Source organism: Trachypithecus francoisi, unplaced genomic scaffold, assembly GCF_009764315.1.
Source record: "Trachypithecus francoisi isolate TF-2019V2 unplaced genomic scaffold, Tfra_2.0 Lachesis_group14, whole genome shotgun sequence".
Taxonomy (NCBI): domain Eukaryota; kingdom Metazoa; phylum Chordata; class Mammalia; order Primates; family Cercopithecidae; genus Trachypithecus; species Trachypithecus francoisi.
This window is the reverse complement of record NW_022681459.1, coordinates 54829838-54843971: the sequence shown is the minus strand read 5'-3', so window position 1 is coordinate 54843971 and position 14134 is coordinate 54829838. Positions and strand designations below refer to the sequence as shown.

Below are 14134 nucleotides of genomic sequence, written 5' to 3'. Positions count from 1 at the left end.
GCGAGACAGGCAGCGCCCCCTGGAGCACAGGTGCATCTAAAGGTGTTATGGTCGGTGTGTGCGGTTCCGTCCTCCCAGAATCTTGAAAGGTGACCTGGAGTTACACAGAAGGCAGACAAGTGAGGTTGCAATGGGAAAGGGACAGCCATGGTCGCTGTAGGAGCCTGAACAGCCAGGAGAGGTCAGAGGGTAGGAGGGAAGGGCAGTGGGGGGAGAGCAAGGAAAGCACAGGCCTCCGTGCAGGAGCCTGGGACGGGCACTGCCTCTGAGGGGTGGGCACAGCATAGTGCTCCCAGTGCTACCAGTGCATGCATGCAGCCGGGGCTCCTGGCATCTGGATCTCAAGCCACCCAGCTCTGAGGGCAGCCTCACCGTTGTACCAGTCATGACACCTGCACCATGGGGTCATTTCCTCACGCACATACTTGCACCGCTGAGTAGGGATCATGAGCACCAGGACACCAAGAACCCAGTGGGTCCCCTTTCCCTGGATGTCCGCACACATCAGCGCCAAGTTCATCCTTCGGCTGTCAGCAGCCCATGGCCACCTTGTGAAGATGGCCTTACTTCTTTCCCGTGGGAATATCTCAAAGGCCCATGCTTTTCCTTATAAGAAGCAGCCATCACAGCACCAAATAACAGAGCTGAGCCCTGTGTCTCTGACGCTGCTGTGCGGAGATCTCAGCCGGCTTCAGATGACCCCGAGGCCTCCGTGGGCTGCGCCAAGGGTGAGGCAAAGCTGGCCCAGCCACATGAAGCTGCGTGTCGCGGAGGGTGTGCACTGGAGCAGGAGCCCCTCCCCGCAGGCCGTTCTCATTTGTACAGGAAAAGCCACACACTCTGCCAGCTCTTTAGACATGGGCCACTATGGCCTCGGTCACCAGCTTGAAGTCCTGTTTGACAAGCGCAGTGTACTCTCAGCGGGTCTTGTTAGGGAACTGATTTGGAGGCACTTGTCACTTATGCATGTCCAGGGCAGCCCCTGGTCACCTGAGTGTGAGGGACAGGCAGGACCTGGGGAGTGTCAGGGTGAGCTCCTCCCAGGAGGTTTTTCGGCAGGGGTCCCAGCCTGCCCGGGGCATGGGACGGCCTGTGCCTTGGCATGGCTTGTGTGTTGGGTCTCCGCTGCCCTTGCTGCGGAGGCTGGCGGTCCCTCGCCACAGAGGGTTCCTGGGCCTGTTTCCTAAGGCTGAATGTCAGTGTCGAGTCAGGAACCCAAATGGAGACCCGAGAGGAAGGAAATGGCCCCATTCAGGCACTTGAAGTGGACCAGACGATCTGCGGGTCTCCTGGAGCCTGAAATTCACTGGGGTCCCTCGGCTGGCCGCGCTGGCAGCAACGGCCTTTTCCGCATGATTTCATCTCAGCTGATCCCGTTCATTCATCTACACGTGTACTTCGTGGGAGTGGATACTTGGTGTTGAATATGGATTCACATTCTGCAGCCCCCGCGCGGGAGGAATACAGATGCCCCGCTGTCTGCGGAAAGGCCCGTGGGTTTGGGTAGGAACAGTGACCCTTGACCACTGTAGTGCGTGGTCCACAGAGACTGTTGTCAGATCAGGAGTGGGAGTGACAGCGAGGGGTCAGTGAGACCGAGAGGGGCCCATCCAGTGCTCAGTCCAGCCTCTTTGGAGGGCAAGGGGCGGAGTCCAGGCGCGGCAGGGCCTTTGTTCTGGTTCTGGCCTCAGCCCTCCTGGCCTCCTCCTGCTCTGTGAGGTGTGGCTGTCATCCCCGGCGGTTGCCAGGGCTCATGATTGCCAGGGCCCCGTGGTGAGGAGGATGTGACAGGGGTAGAGGAGCGACTTATGTTTGCCTGTCCCGCTCCGGGGGGTGCGCAGAACCCTTCAGCCCTCATGGCACCGCGAGGGGCTCCTCCGTCACCTCCCAGGAGGTGCCTGCAACTCCTGCAGATTGAGGGCAGTGGTCATGATAAACACGAAACAACAGGGCGAGTTCCTGGAACTCTTTGCACCAGCATGGGTGTCATTGCCCAGTTCCTAGAGCCCTTTGCACCAGCACGGGTATTGCTGCCCCTCTAGCCTGGGGGTGACTCCCCTTGCTGTCACCATCTCTTAGACCAGGGACTCGTCCTCCAGGGACAGTGCGGGGAGAGTCAGCTCTAGCGTGCTGGGTTCTAGAGCAGGGATCTAGCCTGCTCCGGTGCCCCCCACAGCGATATGGGGAATGGGATTGCAGTGGGGGTGCCACAAGGGTGCCGGGCTTGCTGCATGCCTCCTGGGACAAGTAGCCCAGCCTGTCCGCTCGTTTCCTCACCTAAAAGACAGAGGGGTTGAGAGAAGTGCCCGAGGGCCGGCCTGCTGGGAAACCTCATGTTTGCTGCCCTGTCCCCCAGACCCCAGGGTCCTCAGTGGTCTCCCCAGGTGGCACCAGGGCCTCCCCGCTGCAGACAGCCGGGCACTCCGCAGCACCTCCAATGGTTAGGGTTTCTCACCAGGCTACGCACGCGGAGTGTCAGGAGGCTGTGGAAAAGCAAATTAAAGCACTTAACCCTGTTTCCTGCCTCGCATGTCACTGTGGTGAGTCCTGTTTCATCTTTCTCGGTTAGGGGAAGAAAATAACAAGAGTAGGCAAATGGGCCTTTTAGCCCCATCGTGATTAATTTATTCATCTTTGCATGTTGGCAATTTGTAAACTTCTGACTTGAGTAGCTTTTAAGCAGACCTCTGTGTGCTGTCTGCTGTGCCCGGGAGCAGGTGTTGACGAATTTTGCCACTGCTCACACAGCCCTTCCTGCCTGGGGGAGCCTTCCAGTACCTTCTGTGTGCACAGAGGGTCCAGGGGAGGGAAGCACTGGTCAGTGCTGCCAGCAGACCCTGGCGTGGAGCAGGCGGAGGAGGGAGGCAGGATTTATACCTAGAACAGTGCTGTCCAGAAGGAATGTGTCACCAGCCACATGGAAACGTAAAAACAAAGAAAGAGGCAGGTGTCATTAGTTTTAATAACCTATTTACCTCAGCACATCCAAAATACTATCATTTGAACCTAGCATCAATATAAAAATTATAAAAGAGTAGTTTACATTCTTTTGTTCTTCATAAATATTCAAAGTCCAGAGTGCATTCTGCACAGACCCACCCCGTTTCAGACGTACCACTCGTGGCCCTTGAAGGCGAAGTCTGCGGTAGCCTGCGTCCCATGGTGCCATTACGCTTCTCTGCATAGTGCTGGACCCTGTCTCTTTTCTTGTTTATTTCTCCATCTGTTGCCTGACCTACCAGCACACACACTCGCGCATGTACGCCCTGCCGGGCTGTGGGCTGAGTGTGTGCCTGGAGAGGTGGCTGGCATGGGGCAGCCCTGGGCGTGTGGTCACCCAGTGAACACCTGCAGTGCCTCTGAGAAGGCCTGGCACGAAGGGCCTGGACCTCACGCCCCATTTGCTGGAGGAGAGGGGCCGGGGTGCGGGTGGGAGCCGGTGCTGCAGGTGCTCTGGCTGCAGTGTGGGGGATGTCTCACAGCACCTGGCCTTCTCCCTACCCCTGTAAGCAGAGCTCCAGCACTGGGCGGGGCACTGTCCTGGCAGCTGCCCAGCTGGACAAGGAGGTTCCAGCATGATCTCAGAGCAGACCTTGCACTTCTTTTATTTTTAAAATTGTTTTTATTTGGGAGGCCGAGACGGGCGGATCACGAGGTCAGGAGATCGAGACCATCTTGGCTAACACGGTGAAATCCCGTCTCTACTAAAGAATACAAAAAACTAGCCGGGCGAGGTGGCGGGTGCCTGTAGTCCCAGCTACTCGGGAGGCTGAGGCAGGAGAATGGCGGGAACCCGGGAGGCAGAGCTTGCAGTGAGCTGAGATCCGGCCATTGCACTCCAGCCTGGGCGACAGAGCGAGACTCTTGTCTCAAAAAAAAAAAAAAATTGTTTTTAGTATATAGCTAATGCATGTTTATTTTGAAAAGATTAGAAACTATGGAGAAGAAAAAGAAATCATCACATTCTCTCCCAGCAATGACCGCATTAGTCTTTGGCTGATGGTCCTTTTGGAGTTCTTCATGCAAGTGCATGTCCGTGAATTTGCATACACACACAGAAAGGTAACACCCAGGCGTGTGCACAGCGGGGCACCTTCATGTGCCTGGCTCATCGTGGGCCCTGGAAGCCCCATTGTGGAAGGTGTGGCCAGCCATTCAATCTTTGCCGAGGGCACTTTGCACACATTCAACAACTCAATAAGGGAGTTATTATTCTGGCTTTTTCGCTCCAGCGGTTCAGCAAGTGGGAAGGAGTGGCACCCAGCAGCTTCTCTGCTCCCGTAGCTCGGCGAGTGGGAGGGAGGGTTACAGCGTTTTTACTCCTGCCGCCCACAGCTCAGCACGCATTATAGCTCTTTTGCTCCCGCAGTTTGGCAAGTTCTGGGTTCTTGTCCCACGGCCAAGAGGAATAAGGTACGTGGACACAAGAGAGAGTAAGACAGAGTAGACTTTTTTTTTTTTTTTTTTAAAAGATGGAGTCTCACTGTGTCACCCAGGCTGGAGTGCAGTGGCGCAATCTCGGTTCACTGCAACCTCCACCTCCCGGGTTCATGCGATTCTCCGGCCTCAGCTTTGCCAAGTAGCTGGTATTACAGGTGCACACCACCACACCCGGCTATTTTTTTGTATTTTCAGTAGAGACGGGGTTTCACTGTTAGCCAGACTGGTCTCGAACGCCTGACCAAGGCAGAGTAGAATTTTACCGAGCAACAGAAAGAAAGCTCTTAGCTGCAAGAAGGAACCTGAAGGCAGGGTAGCCATCTGTGAGGGTGAGTCCAGCGCTTTCATGGGCTTCGAGTGGGGGAGTGAATGCTGATTGGTCCATGGGTGGGCTTGGAAGAAGCACCATTTGATTAGATAAAGGAAATCATTCAGAAGGAACCAGTTGAAAGAGAGCGGGTAAGACAGGGATGGAAGTTCTCACTCCGGTCATGGACTCTATCCAGAACTGGCAGTTTGGTGTTCAGGCTCTAAAGTATCCTTGGCTTGAAGGTCAGGTTTCACCGGGGACCGGTCCGTGTCTGTCTAGGAACTTGTCTGTCTCCTGTCGCTATCACTGTTATTATCCCGTTTTACAGATGAGGAAACTCAGGCACTGAGGGTTATGAGACTTGCCCAGGGTCATGTAGCTAATAAACCTGGACTGGGATTTGAATGTGGCTGTGGGGCACCAGCAAACATGCTCCTAATTGCTTCATGGGACTCTGTGATGTTCACTACACAGCAAGCGCTGTGGGCTCAGTTTTCGGGACACAGGGACACATAGACCTGTTGATGGAGAGGCGGAGACGCTGGGGAGAACAGCAGGGACACACCTGCAGTACTCATGGGGTCAGGCAGCAGTGGGGGCGGGCGCGGGCCCAGCACTCCTGCATCTGATCCAGTGATCTTGCTTCCCTCACTGCTGCCCATTCTCATGTGAGCCTCAGCCCTGGGCCAGCCACGTGGAGCTCAGGGTCTTGAGGCAACCCAGGGTCTGCAGTCACCCACCCATCCCTGTTCTGGAGCCTGGGGCCTTAGGACATGGGCATGTCACCATCTCACCCTTCCTGGGAAGGCCTGGCACACGGGGGAGGTCAGCGTCCTCCACCGATAGCACTAGGCATTCTTTTGACTCTGGAAAAATAAAACCCTTTTGGGCCGGGCGCGGTGGCTCAAGCCTGTAATCCCAGCACTTTGGGAGGCTGAGACGGGCGGATCACGAGGTCAGGAGATCGAGACCATCCTGGCTAACACAGTGAAACCCCGTCTCTACTAAAAAATACAAAAAAAAACTAGCCGGGCGAGGTGGCGGACACCTGTAGTCTCAGCTACTCGGGAGGCTGAGGCAGGAGAATGGCGTGAACCTGGGAGGTGGAGCTTGCAGTGAGCTGAGATCCGGCCACTGCACTCCAGCCTGGGTGACAGAGCGAGACTCCGTCTCAAAATAAATAAATAAATAAATAAAACCCTTTTGGTAAGAAGCAGCCAAAGCCATGGCGATATCTGCTGTTCAGCATCAGGAGGCCTCACCTGGTCTCCGGCATTGGGAGCCTCACCTGCTGGAACCCCCCAGGCAGGAGTGAGCAGCATGGCGGCTTCTGTCTAAGTGCCGTCCACTGCTGTGTGGTCCATGGGGGAAAACTGTTGGAAACATCCCAGCTTGGCTTCTCACCTCCATCCCGTGTCCCACTCACTGAGGTTTTAGAGAGATGCCTTTGCCTGCATGGTGGTGTGTGAGTCAGGGCTCCACTTCTGCCTGGGTGGTGTGGGCAGGGCCCCCCCAACCCTCGACTTCAACAGGGGCCGCCTGGCGGAAAGCGTGAACAACTCTATCCACTCTCATGATGTGTCTGAGAGTGTCCAGGGCACACCCAGGTCGCCCACCATCCTGAGGACCAAGACATCCCTCTCCCCAGGCCCCACCTCCCAGGTCCAGGTCAGTTGCTTGGGCTGGGGCCAGGACAATGGGGCGTTTTTTCGAGCTCCTTGGTTGCTGATGGACGTGTGGTCAGGCCTGAGAACTGTCAGCCTCCAGGCCATGCAGCGAGAGTCTGGTTTTGTTGCTTTTGGTCCCTCACTGACCATAGACCCCCACAGCCTTTACAGAGGGCCCCTGCAGACATTCGACATCCACTGGAAGGATTCTCGGGACACAGGCTGATGGAGAAAGGCGGGGTGCACTCCACGCTACCCTCCAGCTATGGCTTTGTTGAGATAGTGGGTGCCCCAGGGACCGGGGAAGGGAATGGATTGCAGAGACCTGAGGCGACCTTGACTTCTACAGCATCAGTGTCATGAGCAGAGCCTTCCTTTAACTTTTAGATCCACAGATGTGGCCCTTAATTGCTTATGGAAAAGTTAAGAATAAAAACGCAAGTGCTGTCTACAGTTTTCTGGGCCGGGCCCTGGGCAAGCCTCTCTCCACCTGCCCCTCCTGGGCAGGCCTCTCTCCACCTGCCCTCCTGGGCAGGCAGCATCGTCATTGCTGGAAGAGCCATGTCCCTCAATGTGACTGAGGGATGGCTTTGCCCGTGGTGGCCCCTCCGCCTGCCTGGTGTGGGCGATGCAGAACAGCTCTTGGCTAATGAATGTGCCGTGTTTCCCAGATAGGAGACAGCTTGGCCTAGTGCATAAATAAGACAAGGCTTTTTCAAAAAGAAATCTGTATTTAAGGACGTGTTTGGCTGTGTTCTTTGCCTCCCGTAAAGGTCACCCAGATAGATTTTTCCTTCTTTAGCATTGCAGGCTGCGAAGAACTGGGCATTTCTATTCTCCCTCCATCCAGTGAACCTGGGGGACTAAATTAGATTCTGAAATTGAGTGTTCAGTAGAGTCGGTGAGTTACCATAATGGGAGGGTACTGCTTCTCACCTTGCAAGGAGCGAGGTCATGATAATATGAAGCGAAGTGGATTAAAAATAAAACCAAAGGTATTTATTTATGACCTGCTCAGAATTGGATTGGCATCCGTGTAAGTTGCATCTAATGGTGAAAGACAGCAGATTGATGTTGATATGTCCCCAAGGACTTTTAGCCAGTGAAATTTGCTCCCTGAATTCAATTTAAAGGCCCACTGAAAGTATCCAAAATGCTAAAGGAAATGGAATTGAGGAAGTAGGGGTGGAAGCTCAGCAACTGCAAAATAGCAACTGGAGGACAGTCCTGGTGTGTAACCCTCCTGATGTGGGAACGGAGAGGGGACGGCCCTAGTGTGTAACCCTCCTGATGTGGGAACGGAGAGGGGACGGTCCTGGTGTGTAACCCTCCTGATGTGGGAACGGAGAGGGGACGGTCCTGGTGTGTAACCCTCCTGATGTGGGAACGGAGAGGGGACGGTCCTGGTGTGTAACCCTCCTGATGTGGGAACGGAGAGGGGACGGTCCTGGTGTGTAACCCTCCTGATGTGGGAACGGAGAGGGGACGGTCCTGGTGTGTAACCCTCCTGATGTGGGAACGGAGAGGGGACGGTCCTGGTGTGTAACCCTCCTGATGCAGGGCTGGAGAGAGGACAGTCCTGGTGTGTAACCCTCCTGATTCGGGAATAGAGAGTGTGGCTCCGGGATGGCCAAGGGGCCTGCCTCAGTGAGGGTGGGGCCGGTGACATGCAGACCACAGCGTCCGGCACAGCCAGGATGTGAGCCTGGGTCATCTGTCCAGGCTCTGTGCCTGCACAGCTAGCTCAGCTCATCCTGGCTGTGCCCATGTAGAGAGCTTGCCATCCTTATCTCCAGATGAAGAAGAGTGTGGCTTGGAGAGCCAGGCCCACGGCCCAAGACCTCCTGGACAGGGAGACAGGATGTGAACTGCAGAGCCCAGCTACCCCCCCATTCCCCTGCATGCCAGCCTTGCTGGACTATGTTTTCTCAAGGCAGGTGACATGGGCATCCTGAGCCTGTGGTCCTCCCTGTCCCTTGTCACCTGCTAGGATCTGGGGAAGGGCAGTTCCAGCACCCTCCAGCACCCTCAGGGCTCCTCAGCCGCCTTCCTGACTTCCAGGATCCGGCTTCCATTTGGGGTGAGGGGTAGGAGAGGCCGGGGAGCCTGCAGGTGGCCCCCGGGGGCAAATTATCAAAGACCAGAGCCTGCAGGGCCATCCGAGCAGTGTAGACCCCTCCCTCAGGGAGTCTGCCCAGCTTCATGACGGAGCCTGGGCTTGAGCTGGCCCTGACCCGATGGTCCCGTTTCTCTTCTGAGAACCCCCACCCCAGGAGGCTGTCTTGGCCACTCAGCCCTCTCTGATCCCTACTTCTGCCAAGCCCCCTGTGTGTTGGGGTCCCCCGAGACCTGCCCTGTCCTTGGTGGGCCGCCAGCTGCTGTGGATGTGGGCGTGGTCATGTGGGAGGCAGGGCTGTCGGGCGGTGATCATGGAGGGGGTTCCCCAAGGACCTGTGCTTTTCCTTCCCCATCCTGGCCTCAGTAGACATAGGTCAGTCTCCATCTCCCAGTGTCCACAGGCTTCCAGATGAGCTCTGGAGACAGTCCCCCGTGTGTCTTTTGGGGGTGGGACTCAGTGCCCCCATAGCCCACCTGAGCTGAGACACGGCCAAGCTGAGACACGGCCCAGCTGCAGGCCAGAGGAGCCTGCCCAGCACTCCCAGTGCGCCCAATGCACCTGCCCAGTGTGCCTGGTGAGCCCAGTGAACCCGCCCAGTGAGCCTCATAGGCCCAGTGTGCCTACCCAGCACTCCCAGTGAGCCAGTGTGCCTGCCCAGAGTGCCCAGTGAGCCCAGTAAGGCCAGTGTGCCTGCCCAGTGAGCCTGGTGTGCCCACCCAGTGAGCCCAGTGCTCCTGCCCAGTGAGTCCGGTGTGCCCGCCCAGCATGCCCAGTGAACCCAGTGTGCCCAGTGAGCCTTGTGTGTCCACCCAGCATGCCCAGTGAGACCAGTGTGCCCAGTGAGCCTTGTGTGCCCACTCAGTGCCGGCTGTGCTGCTGGCTGTGTGAGTGTTTTCTCAGTCTGTCCAGCAGCCCTGACAGGCTGGCAATGGTGGCCCCATTTTGCAGAGGAGGAAGCTGGGCCTCAGGGTGGAGTCATCGTCCCAGGGCCCCAGGTTGGACCTGGACCCGAAGCTGGGTTTGGTGGAGTCCTGCACCCCCATCCACTGGTGCGAGGCAGGCATGGAGGAGGGGCCGGGGGGGCTTTGCTGTGTTCCTGGGCTCCCGGGGTGGGCCTGAGCTGGCTCCATTCTGTGGTCCCCACACGTGTGGGCTTCACCTGCTGACTGTGCTGCTGCCCGGAGGGGTCTCCTGATGCACAGAAGTCTGTGCTTAGTGACAGTTCCAGGGGTGCCGCGGTACTTCCTGGGCTGATACAGGCTTTAGGGGAGTGGGAAGCCTCTGGGCGGAGACTGCAAAGCTGCAACAGGGCCCTGAGAGCTGGGTCTCCCCCTGAGGGGCAGGAGATGCAGTTAAGGGAAGTGCTGGGCAGCCCCTGCCACGACATCTCAGATGTCAGCCTTGGAGCTGCGCAGTGGGCCTCCCGCCTGGCTGCTGGGATGGGGCGGGGGCTGTGGGACGAGGCCTGGGGCCTGGCTGGGCTTGAGCAGGGAGCAGCTGCAGGCTGGGCAAGTTTTCCTGGGCCACCCACCCTCCACAGTGGGTCACCTCCTCTCACCTGGGCTTGTGTCTTTCTCCCCAGGAGCTGCTGCTTTTCCTTCAGAACCTGCCCACAGCCCACTGGGATGACGAGGACGTCAGCCTGTTGCTGGCCGAGGCCTACCGCCTCAAGTTTGCCTTCGCCGACGCCCCTAATCACTATAAGAAATGAGCCTGGGCCCACCTGCAGCTGGCCACACTGTCCCGGGTGGCGCGCCCCACCTGCCCGGCCGGTGGTAGGCCCCTGTGAGCTGGTCCTGGGCTGCCAGAAGGCCTTGCAAGGTGGCCCCACCCTCCAAGGGAGCTGGCGAGGATGGGCCCCAGACTTGGTCTAGGGCTGACAAGGACAGGGACGACAGCCTCTGTTTTCTGGGATACCAAAGAGAGCCCGGGGAGGGCCCTGGCTTCGGCAGCCAGAGGCAGGTCAGGGGTCCCCTCACCCTTTCCCTGCAGTGTCCTTGCCAAATGGCTGCCTCCTGTAGCCCCCCATCCAGGGCAGCCTCGGCGGGCTAGCCTCTCGGGAGGCCTGCTGTCTCCAAGGCCGGAACAAGGCGGTGGCCATCTCATACCTACTCTGAAATGCAAAACTGCTATTCTGTTGAGTGAAAGAATAAAATATAGACAAAATCTAGACCGAGACGTTGCACTGACCCGGGGTCTCTGTGCTGGGAGATCCCCTCGCAGCCATCTTTCACTGCTGCTGGCCCTTTCCCTCCATGTGTTTTCCTGCTTGCTTGGTTTAAATGTGGCTGGGAAGCTGAAGGCTGGAGTCTGACTTGTGAACCCGCCAAGTGCCTGGGAGGCCGTGGGACCAAAGGCTGGGAGCAAAGGGAGGCCTCGCCATCACCTTACTTTCACCTCGAACCTCTTTTACAAGAGAAAACCCCCCACCTCCCTGAGGTCCAGGGCCAAGTGGCCCCACCAGGCAGGTAGGGGCTGGCCTCAGACAGAGCCCATGGAGACCCACCCAGGCTGTTGGGCCATGTTGGGCTGGCAGACAGGGTAGGGGGTCGCGGCCCTGTCATCAAAGCCTTGAACCACAGTGCTCTTCTCACCACGGCCTGGAAGTGGAATGAGTTTCTGGAGGCTCCCCGGGCTTGCTCTCCTTATCCAGATCTGCCAGGTGTGGGGGAGGTGTGACTGGTTCCGCTGTGGACGGGTTCTGCCCTGGACCAGTTCCCACTGTGGACCAGTTCGCCCTGGACTGGTTCCGCCATGGACTGGTTCCCACTGTGGACCGGTTCCCGCTGTATACCGGTTCCGCCCTGGACTGGTTCCGCCGTGGACTGGTTCCCACTGTGGACCGGTTCCTGCTGTATACCGGTTCTGCCCTGGACTGGTTCCCCTGTGGACTGGTTCCTTGGGGCTCTAAGTGTGGAAGGGCCCAGACCCAGCCCCTGCCCAGTGCTCTGCTAGGGCTGTGTCGGTGGCTCCAGCGGCCTTGGGACTGGCTCCCCAGTATTCCCTCAGTGTGTCACAGGCCGCATGGCCCCTGGAATATGGGTAGGGCCACAGCCACAGCCTCTCTGATCCCTGAGCCCAGGACAGGCTCATGTCCTCAGCGACCCACTGGTGACCGACTTCTCAGACTCTCTGTCCCTCAGGACCAGCCGTGTCCTCTCCCAGGCCCTGGGACACTGCTGGAGACTGTGGGACATACAGGCATAAGTGATGTGTGTGTTTCTGCTTCTGTTTTAAAAATCCGGGGTCATTACGCACAGCATGGAAATTAGCACAAAATGCTGTGCAAACGTCAGATGCTCCCAAACCAGCAAAGAGATGGGCTTGCTTCAGATCATATGCGGGCACGCCTTACCCCTGCCTTGCCTGTCCCCACCCCAGGGTCAGGGGGTCCTCAGACCAGCCATGCCTCCTCCTCCTGCCGCCTCCTTTTCTAGATGGGGAGGGGATTCCGTCACAAGAAGAGCCGCCGCCATGGCCGTGTGCAGGAAGGCCTGGGTGGCTTTGCAGAGATCAGCCCTGGGAGGATTCCCTTCTCTAGTTCGGATCATGCTGTGTGGCCAGAGTGTTGCGGATACAACTCACCTGCTTCTTGAGGTGGTTTATGTTTTAAACAGGACGCTCCACGGAGTTCAGCCCTGTGTGCATTTCATCTCCACATACATGTAAATGCCAAGACTGAATGCGAGGGGTGTTGGCCACGGGCCTTGAGTCTGAGCAGATCCATCTGGAATGTTCGGGGTGTGCTGTCTGGATGTGACGTGCTAAAAACACGGAATAAAGATCAGTGACAAAGCCGCGGCCTTGGCCTGTGATTCGAGGACTTGCCCATCGAGGACGGGGCACCCTGGCCCAGCCCTGCCAAGAGACTGAGCTCAGGGCCATTGCAGCATACCAGGTGGTGCCATTACAGCACACCAGCGTGGGCACAGCAGCACCTGTGGTCTCGCTGCCACCCACGGGACCTCTCAGGGAGATGGGGCTACACCTGCACAGGTGGTGCAGGGATGCCACTTGCCCGGGTGGTGCAAGACTCAGACATGGGTCTGATGCCTGAAGCCCAGCTCTGCACTGGCTGGAACATGGGATTGTGGGGTCCAGGCTGGCCCCTGCCAGGCTCCTGCACAAGGGACCTCTCCTTGGGCCACGTCTGTCAAGCACCTGCTGTGAAAAGGGCTGTTCTAGGGGAGGCACCAGGGTCTGGGGTCTACCCCCTCTCTCCTGGGATACACTTGCCTCGCCCCCACCCACACACTGAAATGCCCTCCTTACCCTTCAGAGGGCCTCAGTTTCTCAGGGCAGCTTTCCAGGTGCGCCACACCCCTCTGAATATCCCCGTCTGGGTCCCCACCCTCGGGTACCCCACACCCCCCCTGGTGCCCCACCCTCAGGACCCTCCCTTGGCAGCACTTGGCTTTCCACTGCCTTGTGCTGCCCACGGACTGGGTGTGGGGTGTGCTCCCGTCCCCGTGGGTGGGCTGGTGGCTCCACAAAGTGGGAGCAGTGCCTTCACCTCTCTCCGTGGCAACCCAGTGCGGAGCTGAGCCAGGCGTGGCTGCCTTCCTGGGCCCGGTGGCCCGGCACGTGGGCTGACCTCACTGATGCCTGGCTGTGGTCTGCAGGGTTGTGGGCTGCAGGACGGAGACTGGCTGTCCCCAGCAGCCACCAGGTGTTCAGCTCCTGACTCCAGGTCCCAGCCCCGCAGCTGCCATTTGCCTTCCCGGTTCCCCGGAGTTCGCAGCTCAGCAGTTGGCTCCTTGGGTCCAGCTTGGGGTCTTCACAGCCTGTGCTCACTCTGCTCCTGCAGGTAGCCCGGGCCCAGCAGTCCTGAGATCAGTCCCTGACCTGTGGTGGCTGCTGTCCCGTGCACCTCACCCTGCCCGGTCCCGGGGAGAGGCTCGGCCTGCTGGCACCACTGTTGTGCCCTTGGCAAGGTCAGGCACGTTGGGAGCGTTGGGGTCCTGGGGAGTCAGAGATGGGAAGTCTGTGGTTTGTGCTTTTGGAAGAACTAGCAGGTGGGACGCTTCTGTGCATTGTCACTGATGAATGGAAACGGGAGGAATCCCGTCTGTGTTTGAGCAGACCCACTCCACTGAGGACATGGGACAGGCTGCAGAATGACAGGTGCCATCTCAAGCTGCAGCACACCAGCCTCCCTGCCATCCTCCAGAGCTAGAGGCTGCTTGTCTGCCCTGCGGCCCCAGTGATCTTCTCTCAGGGCCGCAGTCCTGTGGAGTTCGCCAGAGACTCAGACCCCTGGGGGTGTGGGCCTCCCCGGCCCCTGCCCACTGTTCCTCTCCTCTCTCAGCTCTAGCTTCTTGGCTTCCCTCTGGTGCTGCACTTAGTCCTGCGGGGCTGCAGGCTGCTTGGGCTGGGCCCCACTCAGCTGTGAGGCCTTTCCACACCCACTCTGCCACTTCTTGGCATGGAGGGTCCTCAGCACAGGATGGCCTCCACCCAGGAGCACACACGGCCACTTACGTGGTCCTGTGTGAGCCACCCAGCCGGAGTCCGTTTTGTTGACAAGATGAGGCTGGTTGTTCTTACTTTTTTATTTCTTGAGACAGGGTCTTGCTCTGTGGCCCAGGCTGGAGTGCA

General features: G+C 58.1%; 1 protein-coding gene across 5 annotated transcripts in view; it reads left to right on the top strand.

The window, feature by feature from the left end:
• The window catches only part of TBC1D22A (TBC1 domain family member 22A), a 407988-nt gene extending 395657 nt beyond the window's left edge, over positions 1 to 12331 (top strand). For all 5 annotated transcript variants that reach the window (XM_033233545.1, XM_033233543.1, XM_033233544.1 and 2 more), the window contains one exon: positions 10119 to 12331. In XM_033233545.1, coding sequence (XP_033089436.1) covers positions 10119 to 10247 — 129 coding nt within the window. In that variant the 3' untranslated portion in view covers positions 10248 to 12331. The remainder of the gene's footprint in view (positions 1 to 10118) is intronic.
• The last annotated feature ends 1803 nt before the right edge of the window (positions 12332 to 14134 follow it).